Source organism: Meleagris gallopavo, chromosome 1 (genome assembly GCF_000146605.3).
Source record: "Meleagris gallopavo isolate NT-WF06-2002-E0010 breed Aviagen turkey brand Nicholas breeding stock chromosome 1, Turkey_5.1, whole genome shotgun sequence".
Lineage (NCBI taxonomy): Eukaryota > Metazoa > Chordata > Aves > Galliformes > Phasianidae > Meleagris > Meleagris gallopavo.
The window spans coordinates 872,785-888,382 of NC_015011.2; the positions used below are offsets into that span (position 1 = coordinate 872,785).

The window sequence follows — 15,598 nt, forward strand, 5'->3', positions numbered from 1 at the left end:
TTTAAAACACTTCTTCCCTTTATTCCTCCTCCCCCCTTTTATTGGGCTGTGGTGTGGCCACAGGGCTCCCACTGCTTCCTGAGCTGTTTGGGATTGGGAACCATAAATAACGATCACAGAGCACAAAATCCCCACCCTAACCATGCACAGGAAGAGCTCTTTTGCATCTACTGCTAATTTTGATAACATGCAGAAATATTTTCTGTGCATACCTTCAAGATTTGGATCTCTGCTCCCTCCACCTAGAGCGCCCTTTGCTATTTCCAGAATTTAAGACCTTTTGGCGTGCTGTGCTTCAGTCTTTGAGGTGCTGGCCTCATTGCTGGCCGGGTGATTTGTGTCATTTTTCACAGTTTTATGCATTTGTGCTTCGGTGTTACTTTGGCCGTTGTGTCATCTGTAGCACTTTGCTCATCCTTAGAGCGGTGGGGTTGCTCTTTTCGTGTCCTAACAGTGGGGGGGCGGATGAGAAATCGTTCTGTTTTCTATTTTTTAATGTCTGGTAGAACATTTGTGGGAAAGAGGAAGTGTCTGTCTGTGACGGCTGCTTTGGAGGGTTGAGAATCATATTGATTTTCGTTGGGAGTTTTCATCTTTTCCATCATGGCTGGGGATCGCATTAAGTTTCTTTAGGATTTTGGCCTTGTCCAGGATGGCTAAGCATCATGTTGACTTTCTTTGGGATTTATTTTTGTCCATCATGGCGAAGGATCACACTGACTTTCTTTGGGGTTTTGACCTCATTCATCATGGATGAGAATCACATTGACTTTCTTTGGGTGTTTGGTCTTGCCCCCATGGATGAGGATCGTGTTGTCTTTCTTCTGGGTTTTAGTTTTGTCCACCATGGATAAGGACCACGTTGACTTCCTTTGGGATTTTGCTCTTGTCTATGATGGACAAAGATCATGGTGACTTTGGGGTTTTGACCTCATTCATCATGAATGAAGATCATGTTGACTTTCTTTTGGGTTTTAGTTTTGTCCACCGTGGATAAGGATCATGTTGACTTCCTTTGGGATTTTGGTCTTGTCCACCATAGACAAGGATCATGTTGACTTTGGGGTTTTCATCTCATTCATTATGAATGAGGATCACGTTGACTTTCTTTTGGGTTTTAGTTTTGTCCACCACGGATGAGGATCACGTTGACTTTCTTTGAGGTTTTGACCTCATTCATCATGGATGAGGATCATGTTGACTTTCTTTGGGGTTTTGACCTCATTCATCATGGATGAGGATCACGTTGACTTTCTTTGAGGTTCTGACCTCATTCATCACGGATTTGGATCACGTTGCCTTTCTTGGGGTTTTGGTATCCTTCGTTATGGTTGAGTGTTATGATGTAGAGTTAAATCATCTAATACATCATTTTCTCCACGTGTTCATTCGGATAGAGCTTTGTGTCCCATTTTGTAGGGCTCTCACATTGTTAGGTGCACACTTTGTGGTGAGTGGGCTCTCACTGCCACAAATCCAATGACGTGTGGCATAATGCATTAATGCATGGCATAAACCTCGTAGAGGACGATGAGCAAAGGCTGCATTGTAACTCCTGCCACACAGTGCTTTTATGCTTGGTGGTGATTAGGCTTTAATTACTGGCTTTATTAAGCCCTGTGACTGGTCAGCTGCACAGATGTCAGCTTTTATTTTTAGGTATTTTGGTGTGAGGACTACTAAAAGCGTTGGAATTTGCTGCTTTTTTTCTGCTGCTCACGAACCTGAATCAGCTTTGTTAGATTTATCACAACCTGCTTGGCTTCTGGCAGGCTCAAACCTGGAGGCTTTGAGCTTTGTAACGAAAATGAAGCACCAATGGCTACAGGATCATGGGTTGGGAGCCCTGGGAGATTCCGTTCGGCCTCCCTGGAGGCTTTGAGTTCTTTTTCATATTTTTTTATTTTATTTCATTATTATTATTATTATTATTATTATTTTTGCTATAGCCTTTTATGATTTGAAAAGCAGCCCGGAAAATAACTTCTAGGAAGGAAGCTGGGTTCAGTGCCTCTGTAGGATGCCCTTGCATCCCTTCTACCATGAAAATTTAATAAATCTTCATGCATAATGCCGTGTGCTGTCAATAGAACTTAGCTCCTGTTGGCTTTCAGTGCGAGTACTGCTGTAAAATTCAACTTTGGACTTCTGCTGCTGTTCCTGAAGGAAGTCCAGAGGAAGAATGTATTGTTAGCTTTATTTTTGTACCAGTGATTATCCAGTAATTGAGTCCTTTAATAAAATAATTTTGTAATACACTTCTTGGTCTTTTTAAATAACTTTTGGTGCGTGGTGGGGATCTCAACTGCTTTGCTCTGTGAGTTGTAACTGTAGTAGAAAAAATGGTGCTGAGGTGGCACTTGGAGCAGAGGCTTTGTGACTCACCCAGCTTTCCTCTAATGAATTTCATTAGCTGTTTGGTAAATAGCCACTTGCTAAGGATGCTTGTCTAAAATTAGGAGCAGCTACAGCCAGCTGAGGATAAAAGTTCCCTCTTTGGGATTTCAGCTGCCACACCAGAGGTGTGCAGCCCACCGAGGACCCCTGGGTGGCACATGGGCACATCTTACTTGTGTTTCAAGGTAATCTGTCCCCTCGTGGTTTAAAACTACTCATCTCACATCCAGTCTGATGGTTGCTCATGTTCCCGCTGTTGAAGGTAGTTCAACTCCGCCAGCCCAACCCTTTCTTCTTGTCTCCCCCAATACTTCTCAGCCGCCTGGCAAAGGCTGGTTGGGTTTTTGGTTGTGGATGAGTCACCTGTTGAGCTCCAAGGAGTCTGTGCTATTGATGGATAAGACACTGGGAAGCTGGAAGCTGTATCTATGGAGAGCAGCAGACATCCATCCTGCTGACACGTTGACATCAATGAAATGCCATTGTTTTCCATTTGTACGGTGTAGATGTTCAGAGACTTGTGCAGCATTTTGTCTTGCAGGTATATTCCATCTGATCCTGGGTTCTATAGGGTTGGGGAGCCCAGCATTACTTTGCAGTTGTTGGTTTTCACCTTTTTGTCCTGCTTTGTGGGTAACAGGGCATGTGGTTGTGCGAGGAGCACGGGGCATTGTGCTGGGCTTCCTCACCTGCATTATTTTGGTTGGTGTTGATGGTTTTCTGCCTCTGTAAGGGTCTGATAAAAAGGAGTTTTGTGATGGCTGTAAACTAAAAGAGGGGGGATTTAGGTTAGATGTTGGCAGGGTGTTGGAACTGGATGGTCTTTGAGGCCCCTCCAACCTACTCCATTCCATGATTCTATGACAAGTAATGCAATCAGAAAGAAACCAGTTTCCACCCACTGTTTATTACGTAACCCTCTAATTAAAGTCATCAAATGGAGATGACTCGGCAGCTTGGGAAACTTCCCCCATGTCTGGGTCAAAAATACTTCCTCCGTGCTTTATTTACATTGCCACATCCTCGATGTCGTGTCAATTAATTCTTATCCTCACAAGCTTATTTTTGGCTTCAGCTGTTGGAGTCTCCTGCTGTTTGGACCCCAGAAAGGTCCTTTATCTTTTCAGTTTTCCCTATAAAGGAGAGAGGACTTGGGGTAGCGCTGCTCCCTTTCTCCCTAGGAAGGCCAGGCTGATGTGAAGCACTTCTCATAGTTGCCTAGTGCTGCAAGTTGTCTTTCCTTTTCTGGCTTCTTTCTGCACCATATTTTTGAGTGAAAGGTAAAGCATTAAGGTGGGTCTCTTGCCCAAGAACCAAATGGTATGTGTTCCTGTGATGGCTGTAATGCTTAAACTCTGATAATGAGAAGCATACGTGGATGGAGGTGGCGGTGAGGAAATGTTAAAGACCTCCGAAGCACAAAATGCAGCTGCAAATAAAATACCGTGTTCTGTTCTCCATGCACAAAGTAAATGGTTGTGTGTTGCAGCAGCTCCTAAAACCTCCCTCAGCCCCTGTGTTTGTTGAGAACTTGAACAGCCCCGTTTGTATGTAGGCATGTTTGTTATAAACATGTAATAACTATTTCATCTTTTAACAGATTTAGTTTTGAGTGTTCAGCTTGCATGGTTAAACAGCTGCATAGTAAGTGATGTGCTTCAAGGAGCAAGGTGGACAGGTAAATGAGCTCTTTGTTGGTCCCAAAGAGGGGAAAAATGGTCTTACAGTGCACTTAAATCCAGCATGCAGGTACTTAGGTAATTGCAGAGTGGTCTCATCTAGCTGAGCCGGAGGTAGGCTTCCTGCCTGAAAATGCACATCAGCCTGGGTTTGGGATAGACTGTGCCATGATGGCCTCTGGGGCCTTTTCCAACCCAACCTATTCTGTGAGCTCCTTGCAGAACACATCACCAACAGAACCAGCCAGCCTCGTAGCCAGGCCTGCCATCTCAGGTCAGAGCTACGTAATTTAGTGCAGGTAATTTAATTAAGGCTATGCCCTGTGACCTTACCACATGGCAGATGACTGAGCTAAGGCAACGTGAGGGCAAACAACGGTGTTGGCCAAGTGCTCAGGAAGGCAGCCACGGCCAACAGGTTCATCTCTTGGTGTTGTTTACAGATCTCCTGTTCTGTTGTCTCCAAATGTGCTGTCATGTTGCCTCCAAACCCCAGTGAGCATCTCAGTGCTCTGTGCCAACCACTGCCCTTCACTCGTGTGCTCCTTGCAATGCTCCCATAACGTTCCCTTGCAGCAGCCCAGTGTAACAGTAATCCTTTCCCTCTATAAAAGAGGATTAAAAATGGGAACATTCGTACCTTAATTCAGCCTGCCAGGGCTGTGCTCTGTCTTTTGGGCAGTAATCCTGTTGGTAAAGGGCCGTCAGCAAACAGCAGATCCTCCGGTCATGCTGCTGATGGGGTTAGCAATTCTTCAAATTAATTAAAAAGCTGTAACAACTAGAGAAGAGCAACTCGCTTGGAATGTCTTAAAGGCCACATGGTTCAGAGTAAAATAATTAGAAATTGGGATTTCCATGGTTCTTGAAATGAAAGTGTGGAAATGGACATAATGGTACCTTTGAGGATGCTGTTTGTCAGATGCTTTGCTGTCCAGACTCCACTTACATGTTTAATAAACAGGTGTGAAATCCCATTTGTTTCTTTTCCAGGCTTTCTGTGTTTCCTGCAGCTCTTTTGGGTGAGATGCTGATGAGGAAGGCACAGTAAAAGACATGGGTTTGGTTTTCTAGGATTTTTTTTTTAGGATTTTTATGCTGCAACTGTTAGCACGGGGATTATTTTTCCAGCCTAATTAAAAGGATAATTGCATTAAGCCACAGGAGGACGCTGTGGGATGACAAGAGGTGGATTTCAGTCCCTCCTAGGGCTTGAGTTACTGCATTTCTGCCAGTGCACGACCACAGCCAATTCTCTCCACCAGTGCCAGAACAATGGGATTTTTTGCATTTCAATGTGTGTTTTCAACAAGTTAGGGTAATAATAAAGATACAAATTAATCTTGCTGCTGATGGATGGCATCGTTTCCTTATCAAACCCACATTACTAATTCCATTGAGACACATAGTTGCACGGGAATGGCGTCGAACCCTATCTAAAGGTGAATGATATTTAACCTGGGAGATCTGTCAGCAGGTTGGATGCTATATAGAGACTTCAGCAGGAGTCCGAAGCCTCATTTTAGGACGGACACAAAGGCTTTGTTTTGCATCCCCCCTAAGAAAAGCCAGGTCTTGGTATTGTTTGGCTGTGGCAGTGACGAGAGATGGAGCTGGGACCCATCCAAAATGGGTCAAAACGTGGCTACAGTGGTCTGCTATGAGGGCTGATCAGCAGCAGTAGTTTAAGGCATGATTGCAATTGTCCTCGTGGAAATCTCGGTGCATGAGGTTAATTCTCCCACCATTGAAACCTGCTGATGAGATGCTCACGGGATGAGGAAGCACCTCTGCTTTGAAAAATGCATAGAGAGCTTTGTGCCAGAACAGCAAAACACAGTGGGAGACCGTTTCAGATGCGGAATTCCCCTCAAATAGGAATAGGAAATTTATTTTATCAGTAGGTGGTGAGTGATTAATTTCTCATTGGACCACTTTTCACTTAGGAATTATTCCAGGCTGTCTTTGCAGGGAGCTGGGAATTCACTGAAGACTACAGCACCAATGGAAAATAGGTTTTAAAATCAAACAACCTGCTGTGGTAAGTGCATAGGACTTGCACAGGAAAAGTGCTTTCTGATCTCATCCTGTAGAAGAGTTGCAAGCAAGCACCTGAGCAGTGCTGAGCACCAGTACCACTTCATCACAGCTCCTGGAAGCAATCCTTGTGCAAGATGGGAAAGGAGAAAGGTGTAGAGCACCAGTGGTCTATGTGCTGGTGGGGAAGCCCATTTCCTAGCAGAGATGCTGGTGCACGTGGCTGGAAACTACCACAGCACTGCAAGAAGAAGAGCCAGCAGCACTGTTGCATGGGGTTTAACACACCCAGATCACAGCAACCCCCGAGAACAAAGGTGCCAGTGTGATGGTGGTGGTTTCATGCAAAGCAAATGGCTTATTTACGGGGCAGGCTTGAATCCATTAAAGGCACATTAAACTCCAGATGCTCACCAACTTTACAAAAGGAGTGGAAGAAAGGGAGGAGGTGTTGCACACTTTTTGGAAGAAAAACAAATCAGCTCTCTGGGCTTGGAGCAGCATTTCATTGCAGTTAAAAGCGTGATGCTGGAATAGCGAGCCGTTCAATGTTGTTTTCCCTTTTAAAAGCTGGTTTTCAGACTGAACTGCGTAGTGCCAGACAGCGCTATGCGATGTGCTGTTCCATGCAGGATGCTCGATATTGGGTTCTGCAGCACAGGGATCAAGCAGAAAATGGAAAAGGGGAAACCAGGAGCGTTTCCATTCCTTTGGAGCTAATAAGGAAATGAGCCGGAGGGATTATTTGTGGCTGTGCCAAATGGGCCCTCTCTTCAAGACCTCTAAATTAACTTCAGGTGGGTCCATCACCACCCAGCAGTCTGAGTTATGTTTTATGGAAGAAGGAGTGCTGGGGAAAGCTGTGCCTCAATACCTTTGTGAGCTGCTGCACCTCAGTTTTCTGCCTTTTACCCTTTATCATTTCTCAATCCTTGCTTATTCCGTACAGAAAGTGGAGCTGCTGCGGCGTCAGTGCCCAACTGGGGCCTCAATCTTCTCCAAAACCTTCACCTAGGAGACATTTTGGTGATAGCAAAGAGCATTCGCTTGAAGAAAAGACAGAATTTTTTTTATGAAGAGGTGAGTTTTGAAAGGAGAAACCTTCACCCAAAATGTCCAAGCAGAAAAAAAAGTCTGGTTGCAAAACCTGAAAATACGGAATTTGGAGTTACAGTCCACACAGAGTGGGTCTCAGCCCTTCTCCTTCAGTCTTCATTCACATGGTCCATGCTTTGCATCCATATAGAAATTATTTAAACATCCCAAGGTGTTTTTCCATCTGTTTTTTTCTTGTGTGGACATCTCATCTTTGGCTCAGTTTAAAACACTCATGAAGCAACACTGTCATGAGTCGGTGGTAGACGAGTTCCTCGAGTGGGGCTTTGTGTTGGTTACTTCTACTCACACCACAGATGACGCTGAGTAGACACGAGCTCCATTTTCAACCACCTGTCTTTGAATTGAGCATAGAGTTTACAGTTCTTGTGCTCCTTTTCTGTTGTTTTCTGCTATTTCAGGTGGTCAGGTTTTGCTATTTTGGGTTGCTCTTCTCCTCCAACACCTGGTATTCTTCCAGCCCCGGTGTCAGCAGCGCATTAAAGGAGCCTCTGTCGCGACCACAAAGCAACTGCACTGCGGGGTGAGGTGACTTGATCCTCATTTCTCTGTTTTCAAGCATTTTAAATTATTTTAGAAATACTTTTGGCTCTCATCCAAGGCTTCAGGACTGAGCCACAGCCACCAGGAAATGTCTCCACAGGCATCGTCATGGTATCAGGGTTTCCTTGCACCTGAAGTTGTTCAGGTTTGTAAAGCAGAAGAGGAATAAATGTTCATTTTCTGGAATGAGGGATGTTCATTTTTGAAATGAATCAAGAACGTTTTTTTCCTTTCATGATCTGTGCAATAATCCCTTTTCCAGTCCATCAGATCCATGGAGGAGCTGCTTTGGGTGGCTCTTCGGTGGCTCTTCAGATGCTTCTTCCTCTGTGCTCACAGCCTGATTTCTACCAGGAATCCTGCAGGAATAACGTTGAAAGATGGATAATACAAATAATTACCCAAACTTTCAACACACAGCTGTAAGGCTTTTGCCTTCCAGATGCTGGAGACGTTTGGGAATTTTCCAGAAGGCAAATGCGCAGACATGAAAAGAGTGCAGAAGTTGGAAAAGTAGAAAATTGGCGTTGAGTGAAGTCAGCTTGTGGGTCAAACTGGAATTAATCCAAGTTACAATGTGGAAATGAGTTACTGAAGCTTGTAGTGTTGGGTTATGCACAACTGGGCAGGCTCCCACATCCACTGGAGAGTAAGTCCTGGTTTGTGGTAGAGGTGTAGTAGTTTCTTGCCCTTTTCCCAGCTTCTATTTACTTCTATATAGCCTGGAATGATGAAGATGAGGGTACAGAAAGGGCAGATCCAGGTTCTGCTTGGTGGTGGAAGCTCAATGTGTAAAAACAAGAGCAAATACCCACACGTTCCTGTCTGCTCTTTATGGGCACCCTTGTGTTGATGTTGGTCACCCGGCTGCTTGTTTGCCCACTTAGGAATGCATGGCCCATAGTTTCAATTCGAGTGGTATTGCCCTGGTTCAAGCATTTTTCCTCTTAAAGAAAGCAGTGTCAAAAGCATCGCTCATTTTGCAATCTGGTTTCCTGGGGAGCTGAGTGGTGGCTACACTTTGTCACATATATTCTGATAGTATTTTTTTTTATGAGGATAAATACTTCTTTATTTCAGTGGAAAGCACTTTATGTTGTATGGCACCATGGGGAAAACAGCAGTAAACCACTTCAGACAGAGAAAGTCTAGTGGTTTGGAAAAGCATGGCTTGCTGTGCTGCTCCATTAAGGTCCTGCCTGAAATCTCCCTTGTTCCCCCCATTTTTCTGTAGTGATAACAAAATAAGTTCATTAGAAGATTATACTGGATCTGTTTCCAACCAAAATATTTCATGTTGCTTCAATGCATCTTGCCATCTCAGACCCTTCCTTACTGGAGGTGTTTGCATTGGTGCTCTTTTGGGTGGTTCTAACATCACAGTGACTTGTAAGGAGGGCTGAATAACACCTGGTTCTATTGTGAGTTGGATTGTGAGTGGGGAAGGTGGTTGGAGCTTTAACCTCCATAGGTTTGTAATCATCTCACAACTGCATTTCAGCAGGTTGGAGCTCCCCTAGTGCATGCCTAGCTCGGAAACAGCCTAAACTCATCTGTTGGGAATCCAACTTGAGTTTAATTTCCATCTATACAGTTTAAGAACACTTAGGGCTTCTCGTAGTGTTTCCCAGGCAAGAAACTCACTTTTCTGGATAGGAGATCCCAAAATAAGAGTCAGCTCCACCATGAAGTTGGTAGCTCTTAGTGAAGCTGTTCATTTTGTGATTCTCGTTATTAGAAGCATAGTAGAAAGGCCAGATTGGGCTTGGCATGTTTGGATTTTGGGAAGTTCAGTACCAGTTTTGGAAAGGTCTAGCTGGATTTCTTTGTAATGGGAATTGAGAAACCATTCCCAGATGCCTAGGTTGGAGTTATCTTAGGAGGATGAAGGCTGCTGCAAAAAGAACCATGGATTGCTGTGCAATCCCATACGTGGAGCAAACCCATCCTAAAGCCCTGGACCTGCTGGCTGGAAGCTGTCCATTGAGCAAGAGGATGTAACTGCCCACAGCCATTTTGGTAATAATGTGATGTTTGGAAACTTATTTTCACGATGGTGTGTTTTTGCTTGGCTCATCCTAAGTCTCCTGTCAATGTTTTCATCTATGAACTTCTCATCTCCATTCAACACTGTATGTGCCTCTGGCATTTGAGAAGGAAGCTTTCCCTTAGTGCTGTCCAGGGAATATTCTCCCTGCATTTGAGATGCAGCTTTTGTTTCCCATAACAAAATAAAAAATAGCTGTGCTTGAGTCGAATGTGAAAAATGATTTTGAAAGGGGTGGATGAATGTTATGAGGATGGAACTTGGTAAAATAATCGATTTGCTGGTTGTGGTGTCTTCAAGATGGAGTTGCCTTTGAGAGAACTACTTTATAAATGCCCTTAGTGTTCAGTACACAGTGTTGCTGGTACTTCTTCCTGTGGCCTTGGATGTGCCTTGCCCTTCTTCTTCTCCCAAAATCAGGACAAGACTCAGATCATCTCCTTCTGCCTTCCACCAAACCTCCTGTCCTCAGTTTGAGGTGCTCTCCCTTCTCCTTTCTTTCCATGGAGCATCCTAGGTTTGTAATCATTCCTCTTGCAATCTCTAAAGTAGTGGTCCTTGGTTGGTTTGGCCAAGATAACTTTGGCCAAGAGCTCTTTCTCCTGGCATGGATCTCACTGTTCCATTTTTCCTGTGTGGTTGCTCCCGATGACGTCATTTTTGGACTCACCATCAGCCTATTTTGTCATAGTGGCTGTCGTGCTGATCATTTGCAAAGCATTGTGTATTTCTGGCAGGATATATGTGATAAAAGTTATGGGAAGCTTCGGAAGAGCAGAGCTGCGTGTTGGCACGCTGTGGTTGAGTTGATGGTGCAGTGCACCATGTTCAGGTGCTCCTGTGCTCCTGGCTCCTCTCCTCCTGAAAAGCTGAACAGATTTCTATGGAGAGAGTATGGTAAAGAGCTTTTAATCCCATGGAATTTGACCCCATTATTATGGCCACAAGGTCCCTCTGGTATGTGATGTAACAGTTTGTGATGTGCTGGTGCTTTCCCACCAATGTACAATAGATACCCACTGACAATACCTGAGCATCTTCTGCTCATAATTATGTTCATGCTGCTTACTCTGGTGCCCTGCTGACTGTGAGCTGCTGCTCTGCTCAGTGGTTTAGCACTTGGCTACATTAAATATGCTTTACTTAATGCTTATGCTTAGGTTGTAATGATTTTGCCCACTTCCGGACTCTGGGCAAATAATACAGCAAAAGTCATCTCCAGAACACAACTTGCTACCAATAAACCTCTGTAGTGTCATTGTAATGCACGTTCTGGGATGTTGAGGTTGGATTATGTATTGCTCTTGAGCATCTTGCCTTGGTGTCAAAGTGGCAGAAATAAGCTCCAGGTACTCAGCTTGGGAATGCCAGGTGAGCGAAGACCTTTCCTCCAGCACTGGTGCCTGCTTCTGGTGCTGTGCTGTGTAGTTGGGAAGTAGGATTTTTCAGAACCTCTTCTACCTCCTGGATCAGTAATGTCCCTCCTGTGGAAGTCCACTAGGGGAGGTAACCTCTGTTCCTTCCTGCTCACCCGGCTGGCTTCACCTGCTGTTCTCCTTATTTATGGTACACGTGTCCCTAACACCCACTCTGTGATCTTTCTCTCCCTTCCAGCACCTATTGATGGAAGAACACGGCGTGACTCAAACAGAACACATGGCCACCATCGAGGCCCACGCAGTGGCCCAGCAGGTGCAGCAGGTCCACGTGGCCACCTACACAGAGCACAGCATGCTGAGTGCCGACGAGGACTCACCTTCTTCACCTGAGGACACGTCCTATGATGACTCTGACATCCTCAACTCCACAGCTGCCGACGAGGTGACGGCCCACCTGGCTGCAGCAGGTAAAGCAACAGGGTGCTCAGCGTCCTTCTTATGACGTACCATTCATATTGATGTCACCATCTGTGCCTGGGGGTGTCCAAGTGGTCCTTTCGCTCCCTTGGGATGCTGTGAATGCTTCCTTCTTGCTTCAGTTCTAAGTAGGGCTTTAAGATCCCTTCCAACCCAAACATATCATGGTTCTGTGACCCTTAAGGACCCTTCCAACCTAGCCATACCGTAACTCCGTGATGTATAAGGACCCTTCCAATCCAACCATATCATGATTTTGTGATCCTTAAGGACCCTTCCAACCCAACAACCCATTCCATAATCTTTAAAGTCCCTCCCAACCCAACCCATTCTGGGATTTTATGATCTTTAAGGCTCGTTCCAACCCAAGCCATTCTATCTATGGAATGAAGAACTGTTTCAGGATCACAAACCCTTTCCAGTAAACCCCTGCCGCATGTCCTCAAAATGTGCCTTGAAGTGGGTCTACCTCTCTAGTAGAAGAAAGCAATGATAATTGATAAATAAGCACTCACAAACTGATCTGGCTCCTTATTTATGGAATAAAGCTCCTGACCTGCTTGTCAGAAGTTGTGCAAAGCAGCTCAATATCGGCGCTTATAGATGCGGTGAGCGTCCCTGCTAAACATGCTGAGCAGTCAACCCTTGCTTCAGACAGCTTGCAGTTGGAAGTGAGGACATGCCAACAGGTTGTCTTAACAAAAAGGTAAAATCTTTAGGAGTTTCTATAGAGAGTGGTGAAAAGGCAACTGCTCCTGGATAAACCTTTCTGGATATGTACAGTATGAAAGGAAAAGGATTGCGTGCACTAAGAAAGCCCAACTTTAGCTGTTGGAATAGATATTAATGGAGAAGAAATAGTTGAGTAGAGGTTACTGCCAATGGCTTCAAGCTTATATAGAAGGAAAAATGAAAGTGAAGAAATGGGGAGAAACAGGTAAAGATGTGGTTCAGGTTGAGGTTGGAAGGCTGCAGTGGTCACATACCTACAACTGCTTTGTGAAATTGTTGAATCCGAGTGGTGTGAGGACTTGCTGTCCATATGTGATAGCTTGCTGTATATCCTGTGTCCTAAAACATTTAAATGAGTTATCATGATGATCTGCCATCCCAGGTGATATAAACTGAGAGTTAACACAAAATACATCCCTGTATCTGGTGGTTTCCCAAATGTGTATTTGAGCTGTGGGTTGTGAACCTACCATCTCCTGCTGTCAGGAGCAAGGCTGGGCTGGGTCCTGGCTTCTTCTCAGCTTTATTCTCCTTGAGAACAGGCTGAAACACGGATATGAAATCTACTTGAGTGGCAGTGTTCAAAAGTAGTCTCTCACCATGCTTGATCACTCTTGGAGCTCTTCTGTGCCTGTACATTGACTCTCACAGCTTCATGGTCCTGAACACCATCCCACTGAGCATTCCACCGCTGCACTGAGCATTCTACTGCTTTGCTTATTATTTTTGTAGCTTTAACTCCTGCAGGATTTTCCTTTTCTTTCCCAGCACCCTGGTGGGCAGTTGAAGGAGAGTCTCATTCTGGCTGCACTTCTATGCCTCCCATACCTAAAGCTTGTACACAGTGCAGCTTTTCTGCCTAAATTGGCTCTCAATATTGAAAATAAATTAGGGTTTCCTGTTCCTGTGTCTGCACCTTTGTTAAACACAAAGCTTTGGGGCCACCTGATATGGCCTTTCACCTCTGACATGTAGAGAAACAATGGGACAATCTGATGTGGTGGTGGGCAACTAAGCCCATAGCAGGAGTTGGGGCTAGAGAGGGCTTTGAGGTCCCTTCCAACACAACCATTCTCTAATTCTGTGACCTTCAAGGTCCCTCCCAACCCAAGTCATTCTGTGATTCTATGATCTGTATGGTCCCTTCCAACCCAACCATTCCATGATTTTGTGATCATTAAGATCCCTTCCAGCCCAACCATTCCACCATTCTGTGATCTTTACGACACATTCCATCCCAAGCCATTCATTCTGTATCTGGAACTGTGCTGATTCACTTCTGTGGTTTCGTTTCCAGGCCCTGTGGGGATGGCAGCAGCTGCTGCTGTGGCAACGGGTAAGAAACGGAAGCGACCACACGTTTTTGAATCCAACCCATCCATCCGTAAGAGGCAGCAGACACGTTTGCTACGGTAAGGACTCCTTCTGCACTCTGACACCTTGGCCTGCCTCCTCCATCCCTTCCCAGTGCTATTTGTGTGCTGTTCAGAGTCTGCCCAACTCGAGAAGTTGTGGGGCATCATTTCTGGAGCTCACAAGCATATTTTAATTTTCAGGAATGGGTCAAAGTGTTGCTTTGGTTCAATCCATCGCAGTAATGTTGCCTTCCAAGGCCTTTCCAGTGACTTTACAGCTGTCCTGAGAGCTAGAGCCACATCCCAGCTCTGAGGATGTATCTACCAAGTAAAGAATGCTCCTATTTTTTTGCATTATGACGTGATTTTTCAGAGTGCTCTGAGCATCTCTGCCCACGTGATGGCCACCAAGGAGCTCTGGTCCTGCAGGGTGTTCTGCAAACCTGTGATGATCACTGCAATGCTGACTTTAGGAACCATTTCTAAACATTGACTGCTGCCTTTTAGAACATTTTGGGACACACCAATTTTTGCTTTTTAAACTGTTCTGACCTCAGTTAGATTATATTAAAGAAGCTGGGATATTTGTCACCCTGTGCTGTTTGCTGACTTCATCCTGCACACAGTGCATGCACGGAGGCAGTGAATTCAGTGTCACCTTTTCTTCCCCCTGCTTCAAACTCATATAGAGCTGGTGAGAAACTAAACTGTTTTCTGTACGTTGTGTTTATTGACCTGGTAAGTCCCATAACACCCTTTGCATGTGACCAAAGTGGAAAGAAATGAAGCAGCTTTGGTGTTAAACAGTGCTTCCTGGGAGTAGGCTCTTTTTCTTTTATAGCCTCATTCTGTTTTTCCCTCCTCCCTGTGACTCAGCCACATGTTTGCAGCATTTATGAAGAGCAGATTTCTTTCTCCTTTGATATATGAACAACATAGTTTAAAGAAACTCCTCTGTAAAGGAATTACTTCTCCTCTCCTGCAACTGCTTTTTTTTTATGATGTGTAAAATACTGACAAAATGCATCATTTTTGTACCTCTGATAATTTAACAGCTCTAAGCAGCAGTGTGCATCGAGTGGGAAGCTGGTTTCTGATTCTGAGATCTCTACACGTGGTGGTGGTGCTTTTTGGCACTGTGCTGCCATCAACAGGTTCTGAAATGACCAGGACAGATCCTAAAATGTCCTCTTATGGCTGTGCTCAGGTTATACAGTGGTACTGCTCCTCTTTTGCTTAATGAGGTTCTGCTGAAGTTCCTGGCACATTCTCTTGCTTTGCTTAGAAGTTAGTAAGAGGAGGAAGGTCTATGAAGGAACATTTTCTTCCTACAGAGAGCTCATTCCAAGGGGACTTGCTGATGGGGCAGGTGCACATGGGCTCCCTGTGCTCTGCTGGTGCAACACTCCTGGCTCTTGCCTCGTTGTGGAGCTCTCAGCTGAATGCCAACAGCTCTGGTTTGGGTAGCAGAGATTTGCAATGTGATGCTATGAACCCAAATGTAAAATAAGCTGTGTTTTCTGAAATATGGTTGAAATAGTCAAATTCTTCTCCTTACAAGTTCTGTATCCTAGTACTCTTGGCCAGTGACAGAATTGAATTAAGGACAGCAGGAGATGCACATCAGCTTTGCTGCTCTGTTGATTTCTCTTTCCACTGTGCATCAATGGGAAAAAAAAAAATGGAGAACAGGAGAATAGCTGATATTTGAGCTGCTCTGTGACTGCGGGGAGCACAGCAGGGAAGCACTGTGTGGCCAATCTGACAGCTGGGGCTCTGCTGCTCACCTGGTTTGTGAATGGGATGCATCCAAAAAGGAAGCTGACAATGGGAAGG

The 15,598-nt window shown here is 44.9% G+C and overlaps 1 protein-coding gene across 4 annotated transcripts in view; it reads left to right on the plus strand.

The window, feature by feature from the left end:
- The first annotated feature begins 3,977 nt into the window (after positions 1-3,977).
- The window catches only part of NRF1 (nuclear respiratory factor 1), a 41,068-nt gene continuing 29,447 nt past the window's right edge, over positions 3,978-15,598 (plus strand). Inside the window, exons 1-4 of one of the 4 annotated variants that reach the window (XM_019612891.2) lie at positions 3,978-7,193; positions 7,631-7,757; positions 11,434-11,665; positions 13,705-13,819. In XM_019612891.2, the coding sequence (XP_019468436.1) occupies positions 11,443-11,665; positions 13,705-13,819 (338 nt within the window). In that variant the 5' untranslated portion in view covers positions 3,978-7,193; positions 7,631-7,757; positions 11,434-11,442. Of the gene's footprint in view, positions 7,194-7,630; positions 7,758-8,062; positions 11,666-13,704; positions 13,820-15,598 lie in introns of those variants that run through there. The other 3 variants (XM_019612914.2, XM_019612834.2, XM_019612865.2) reach the window with 3 other exon arrangements.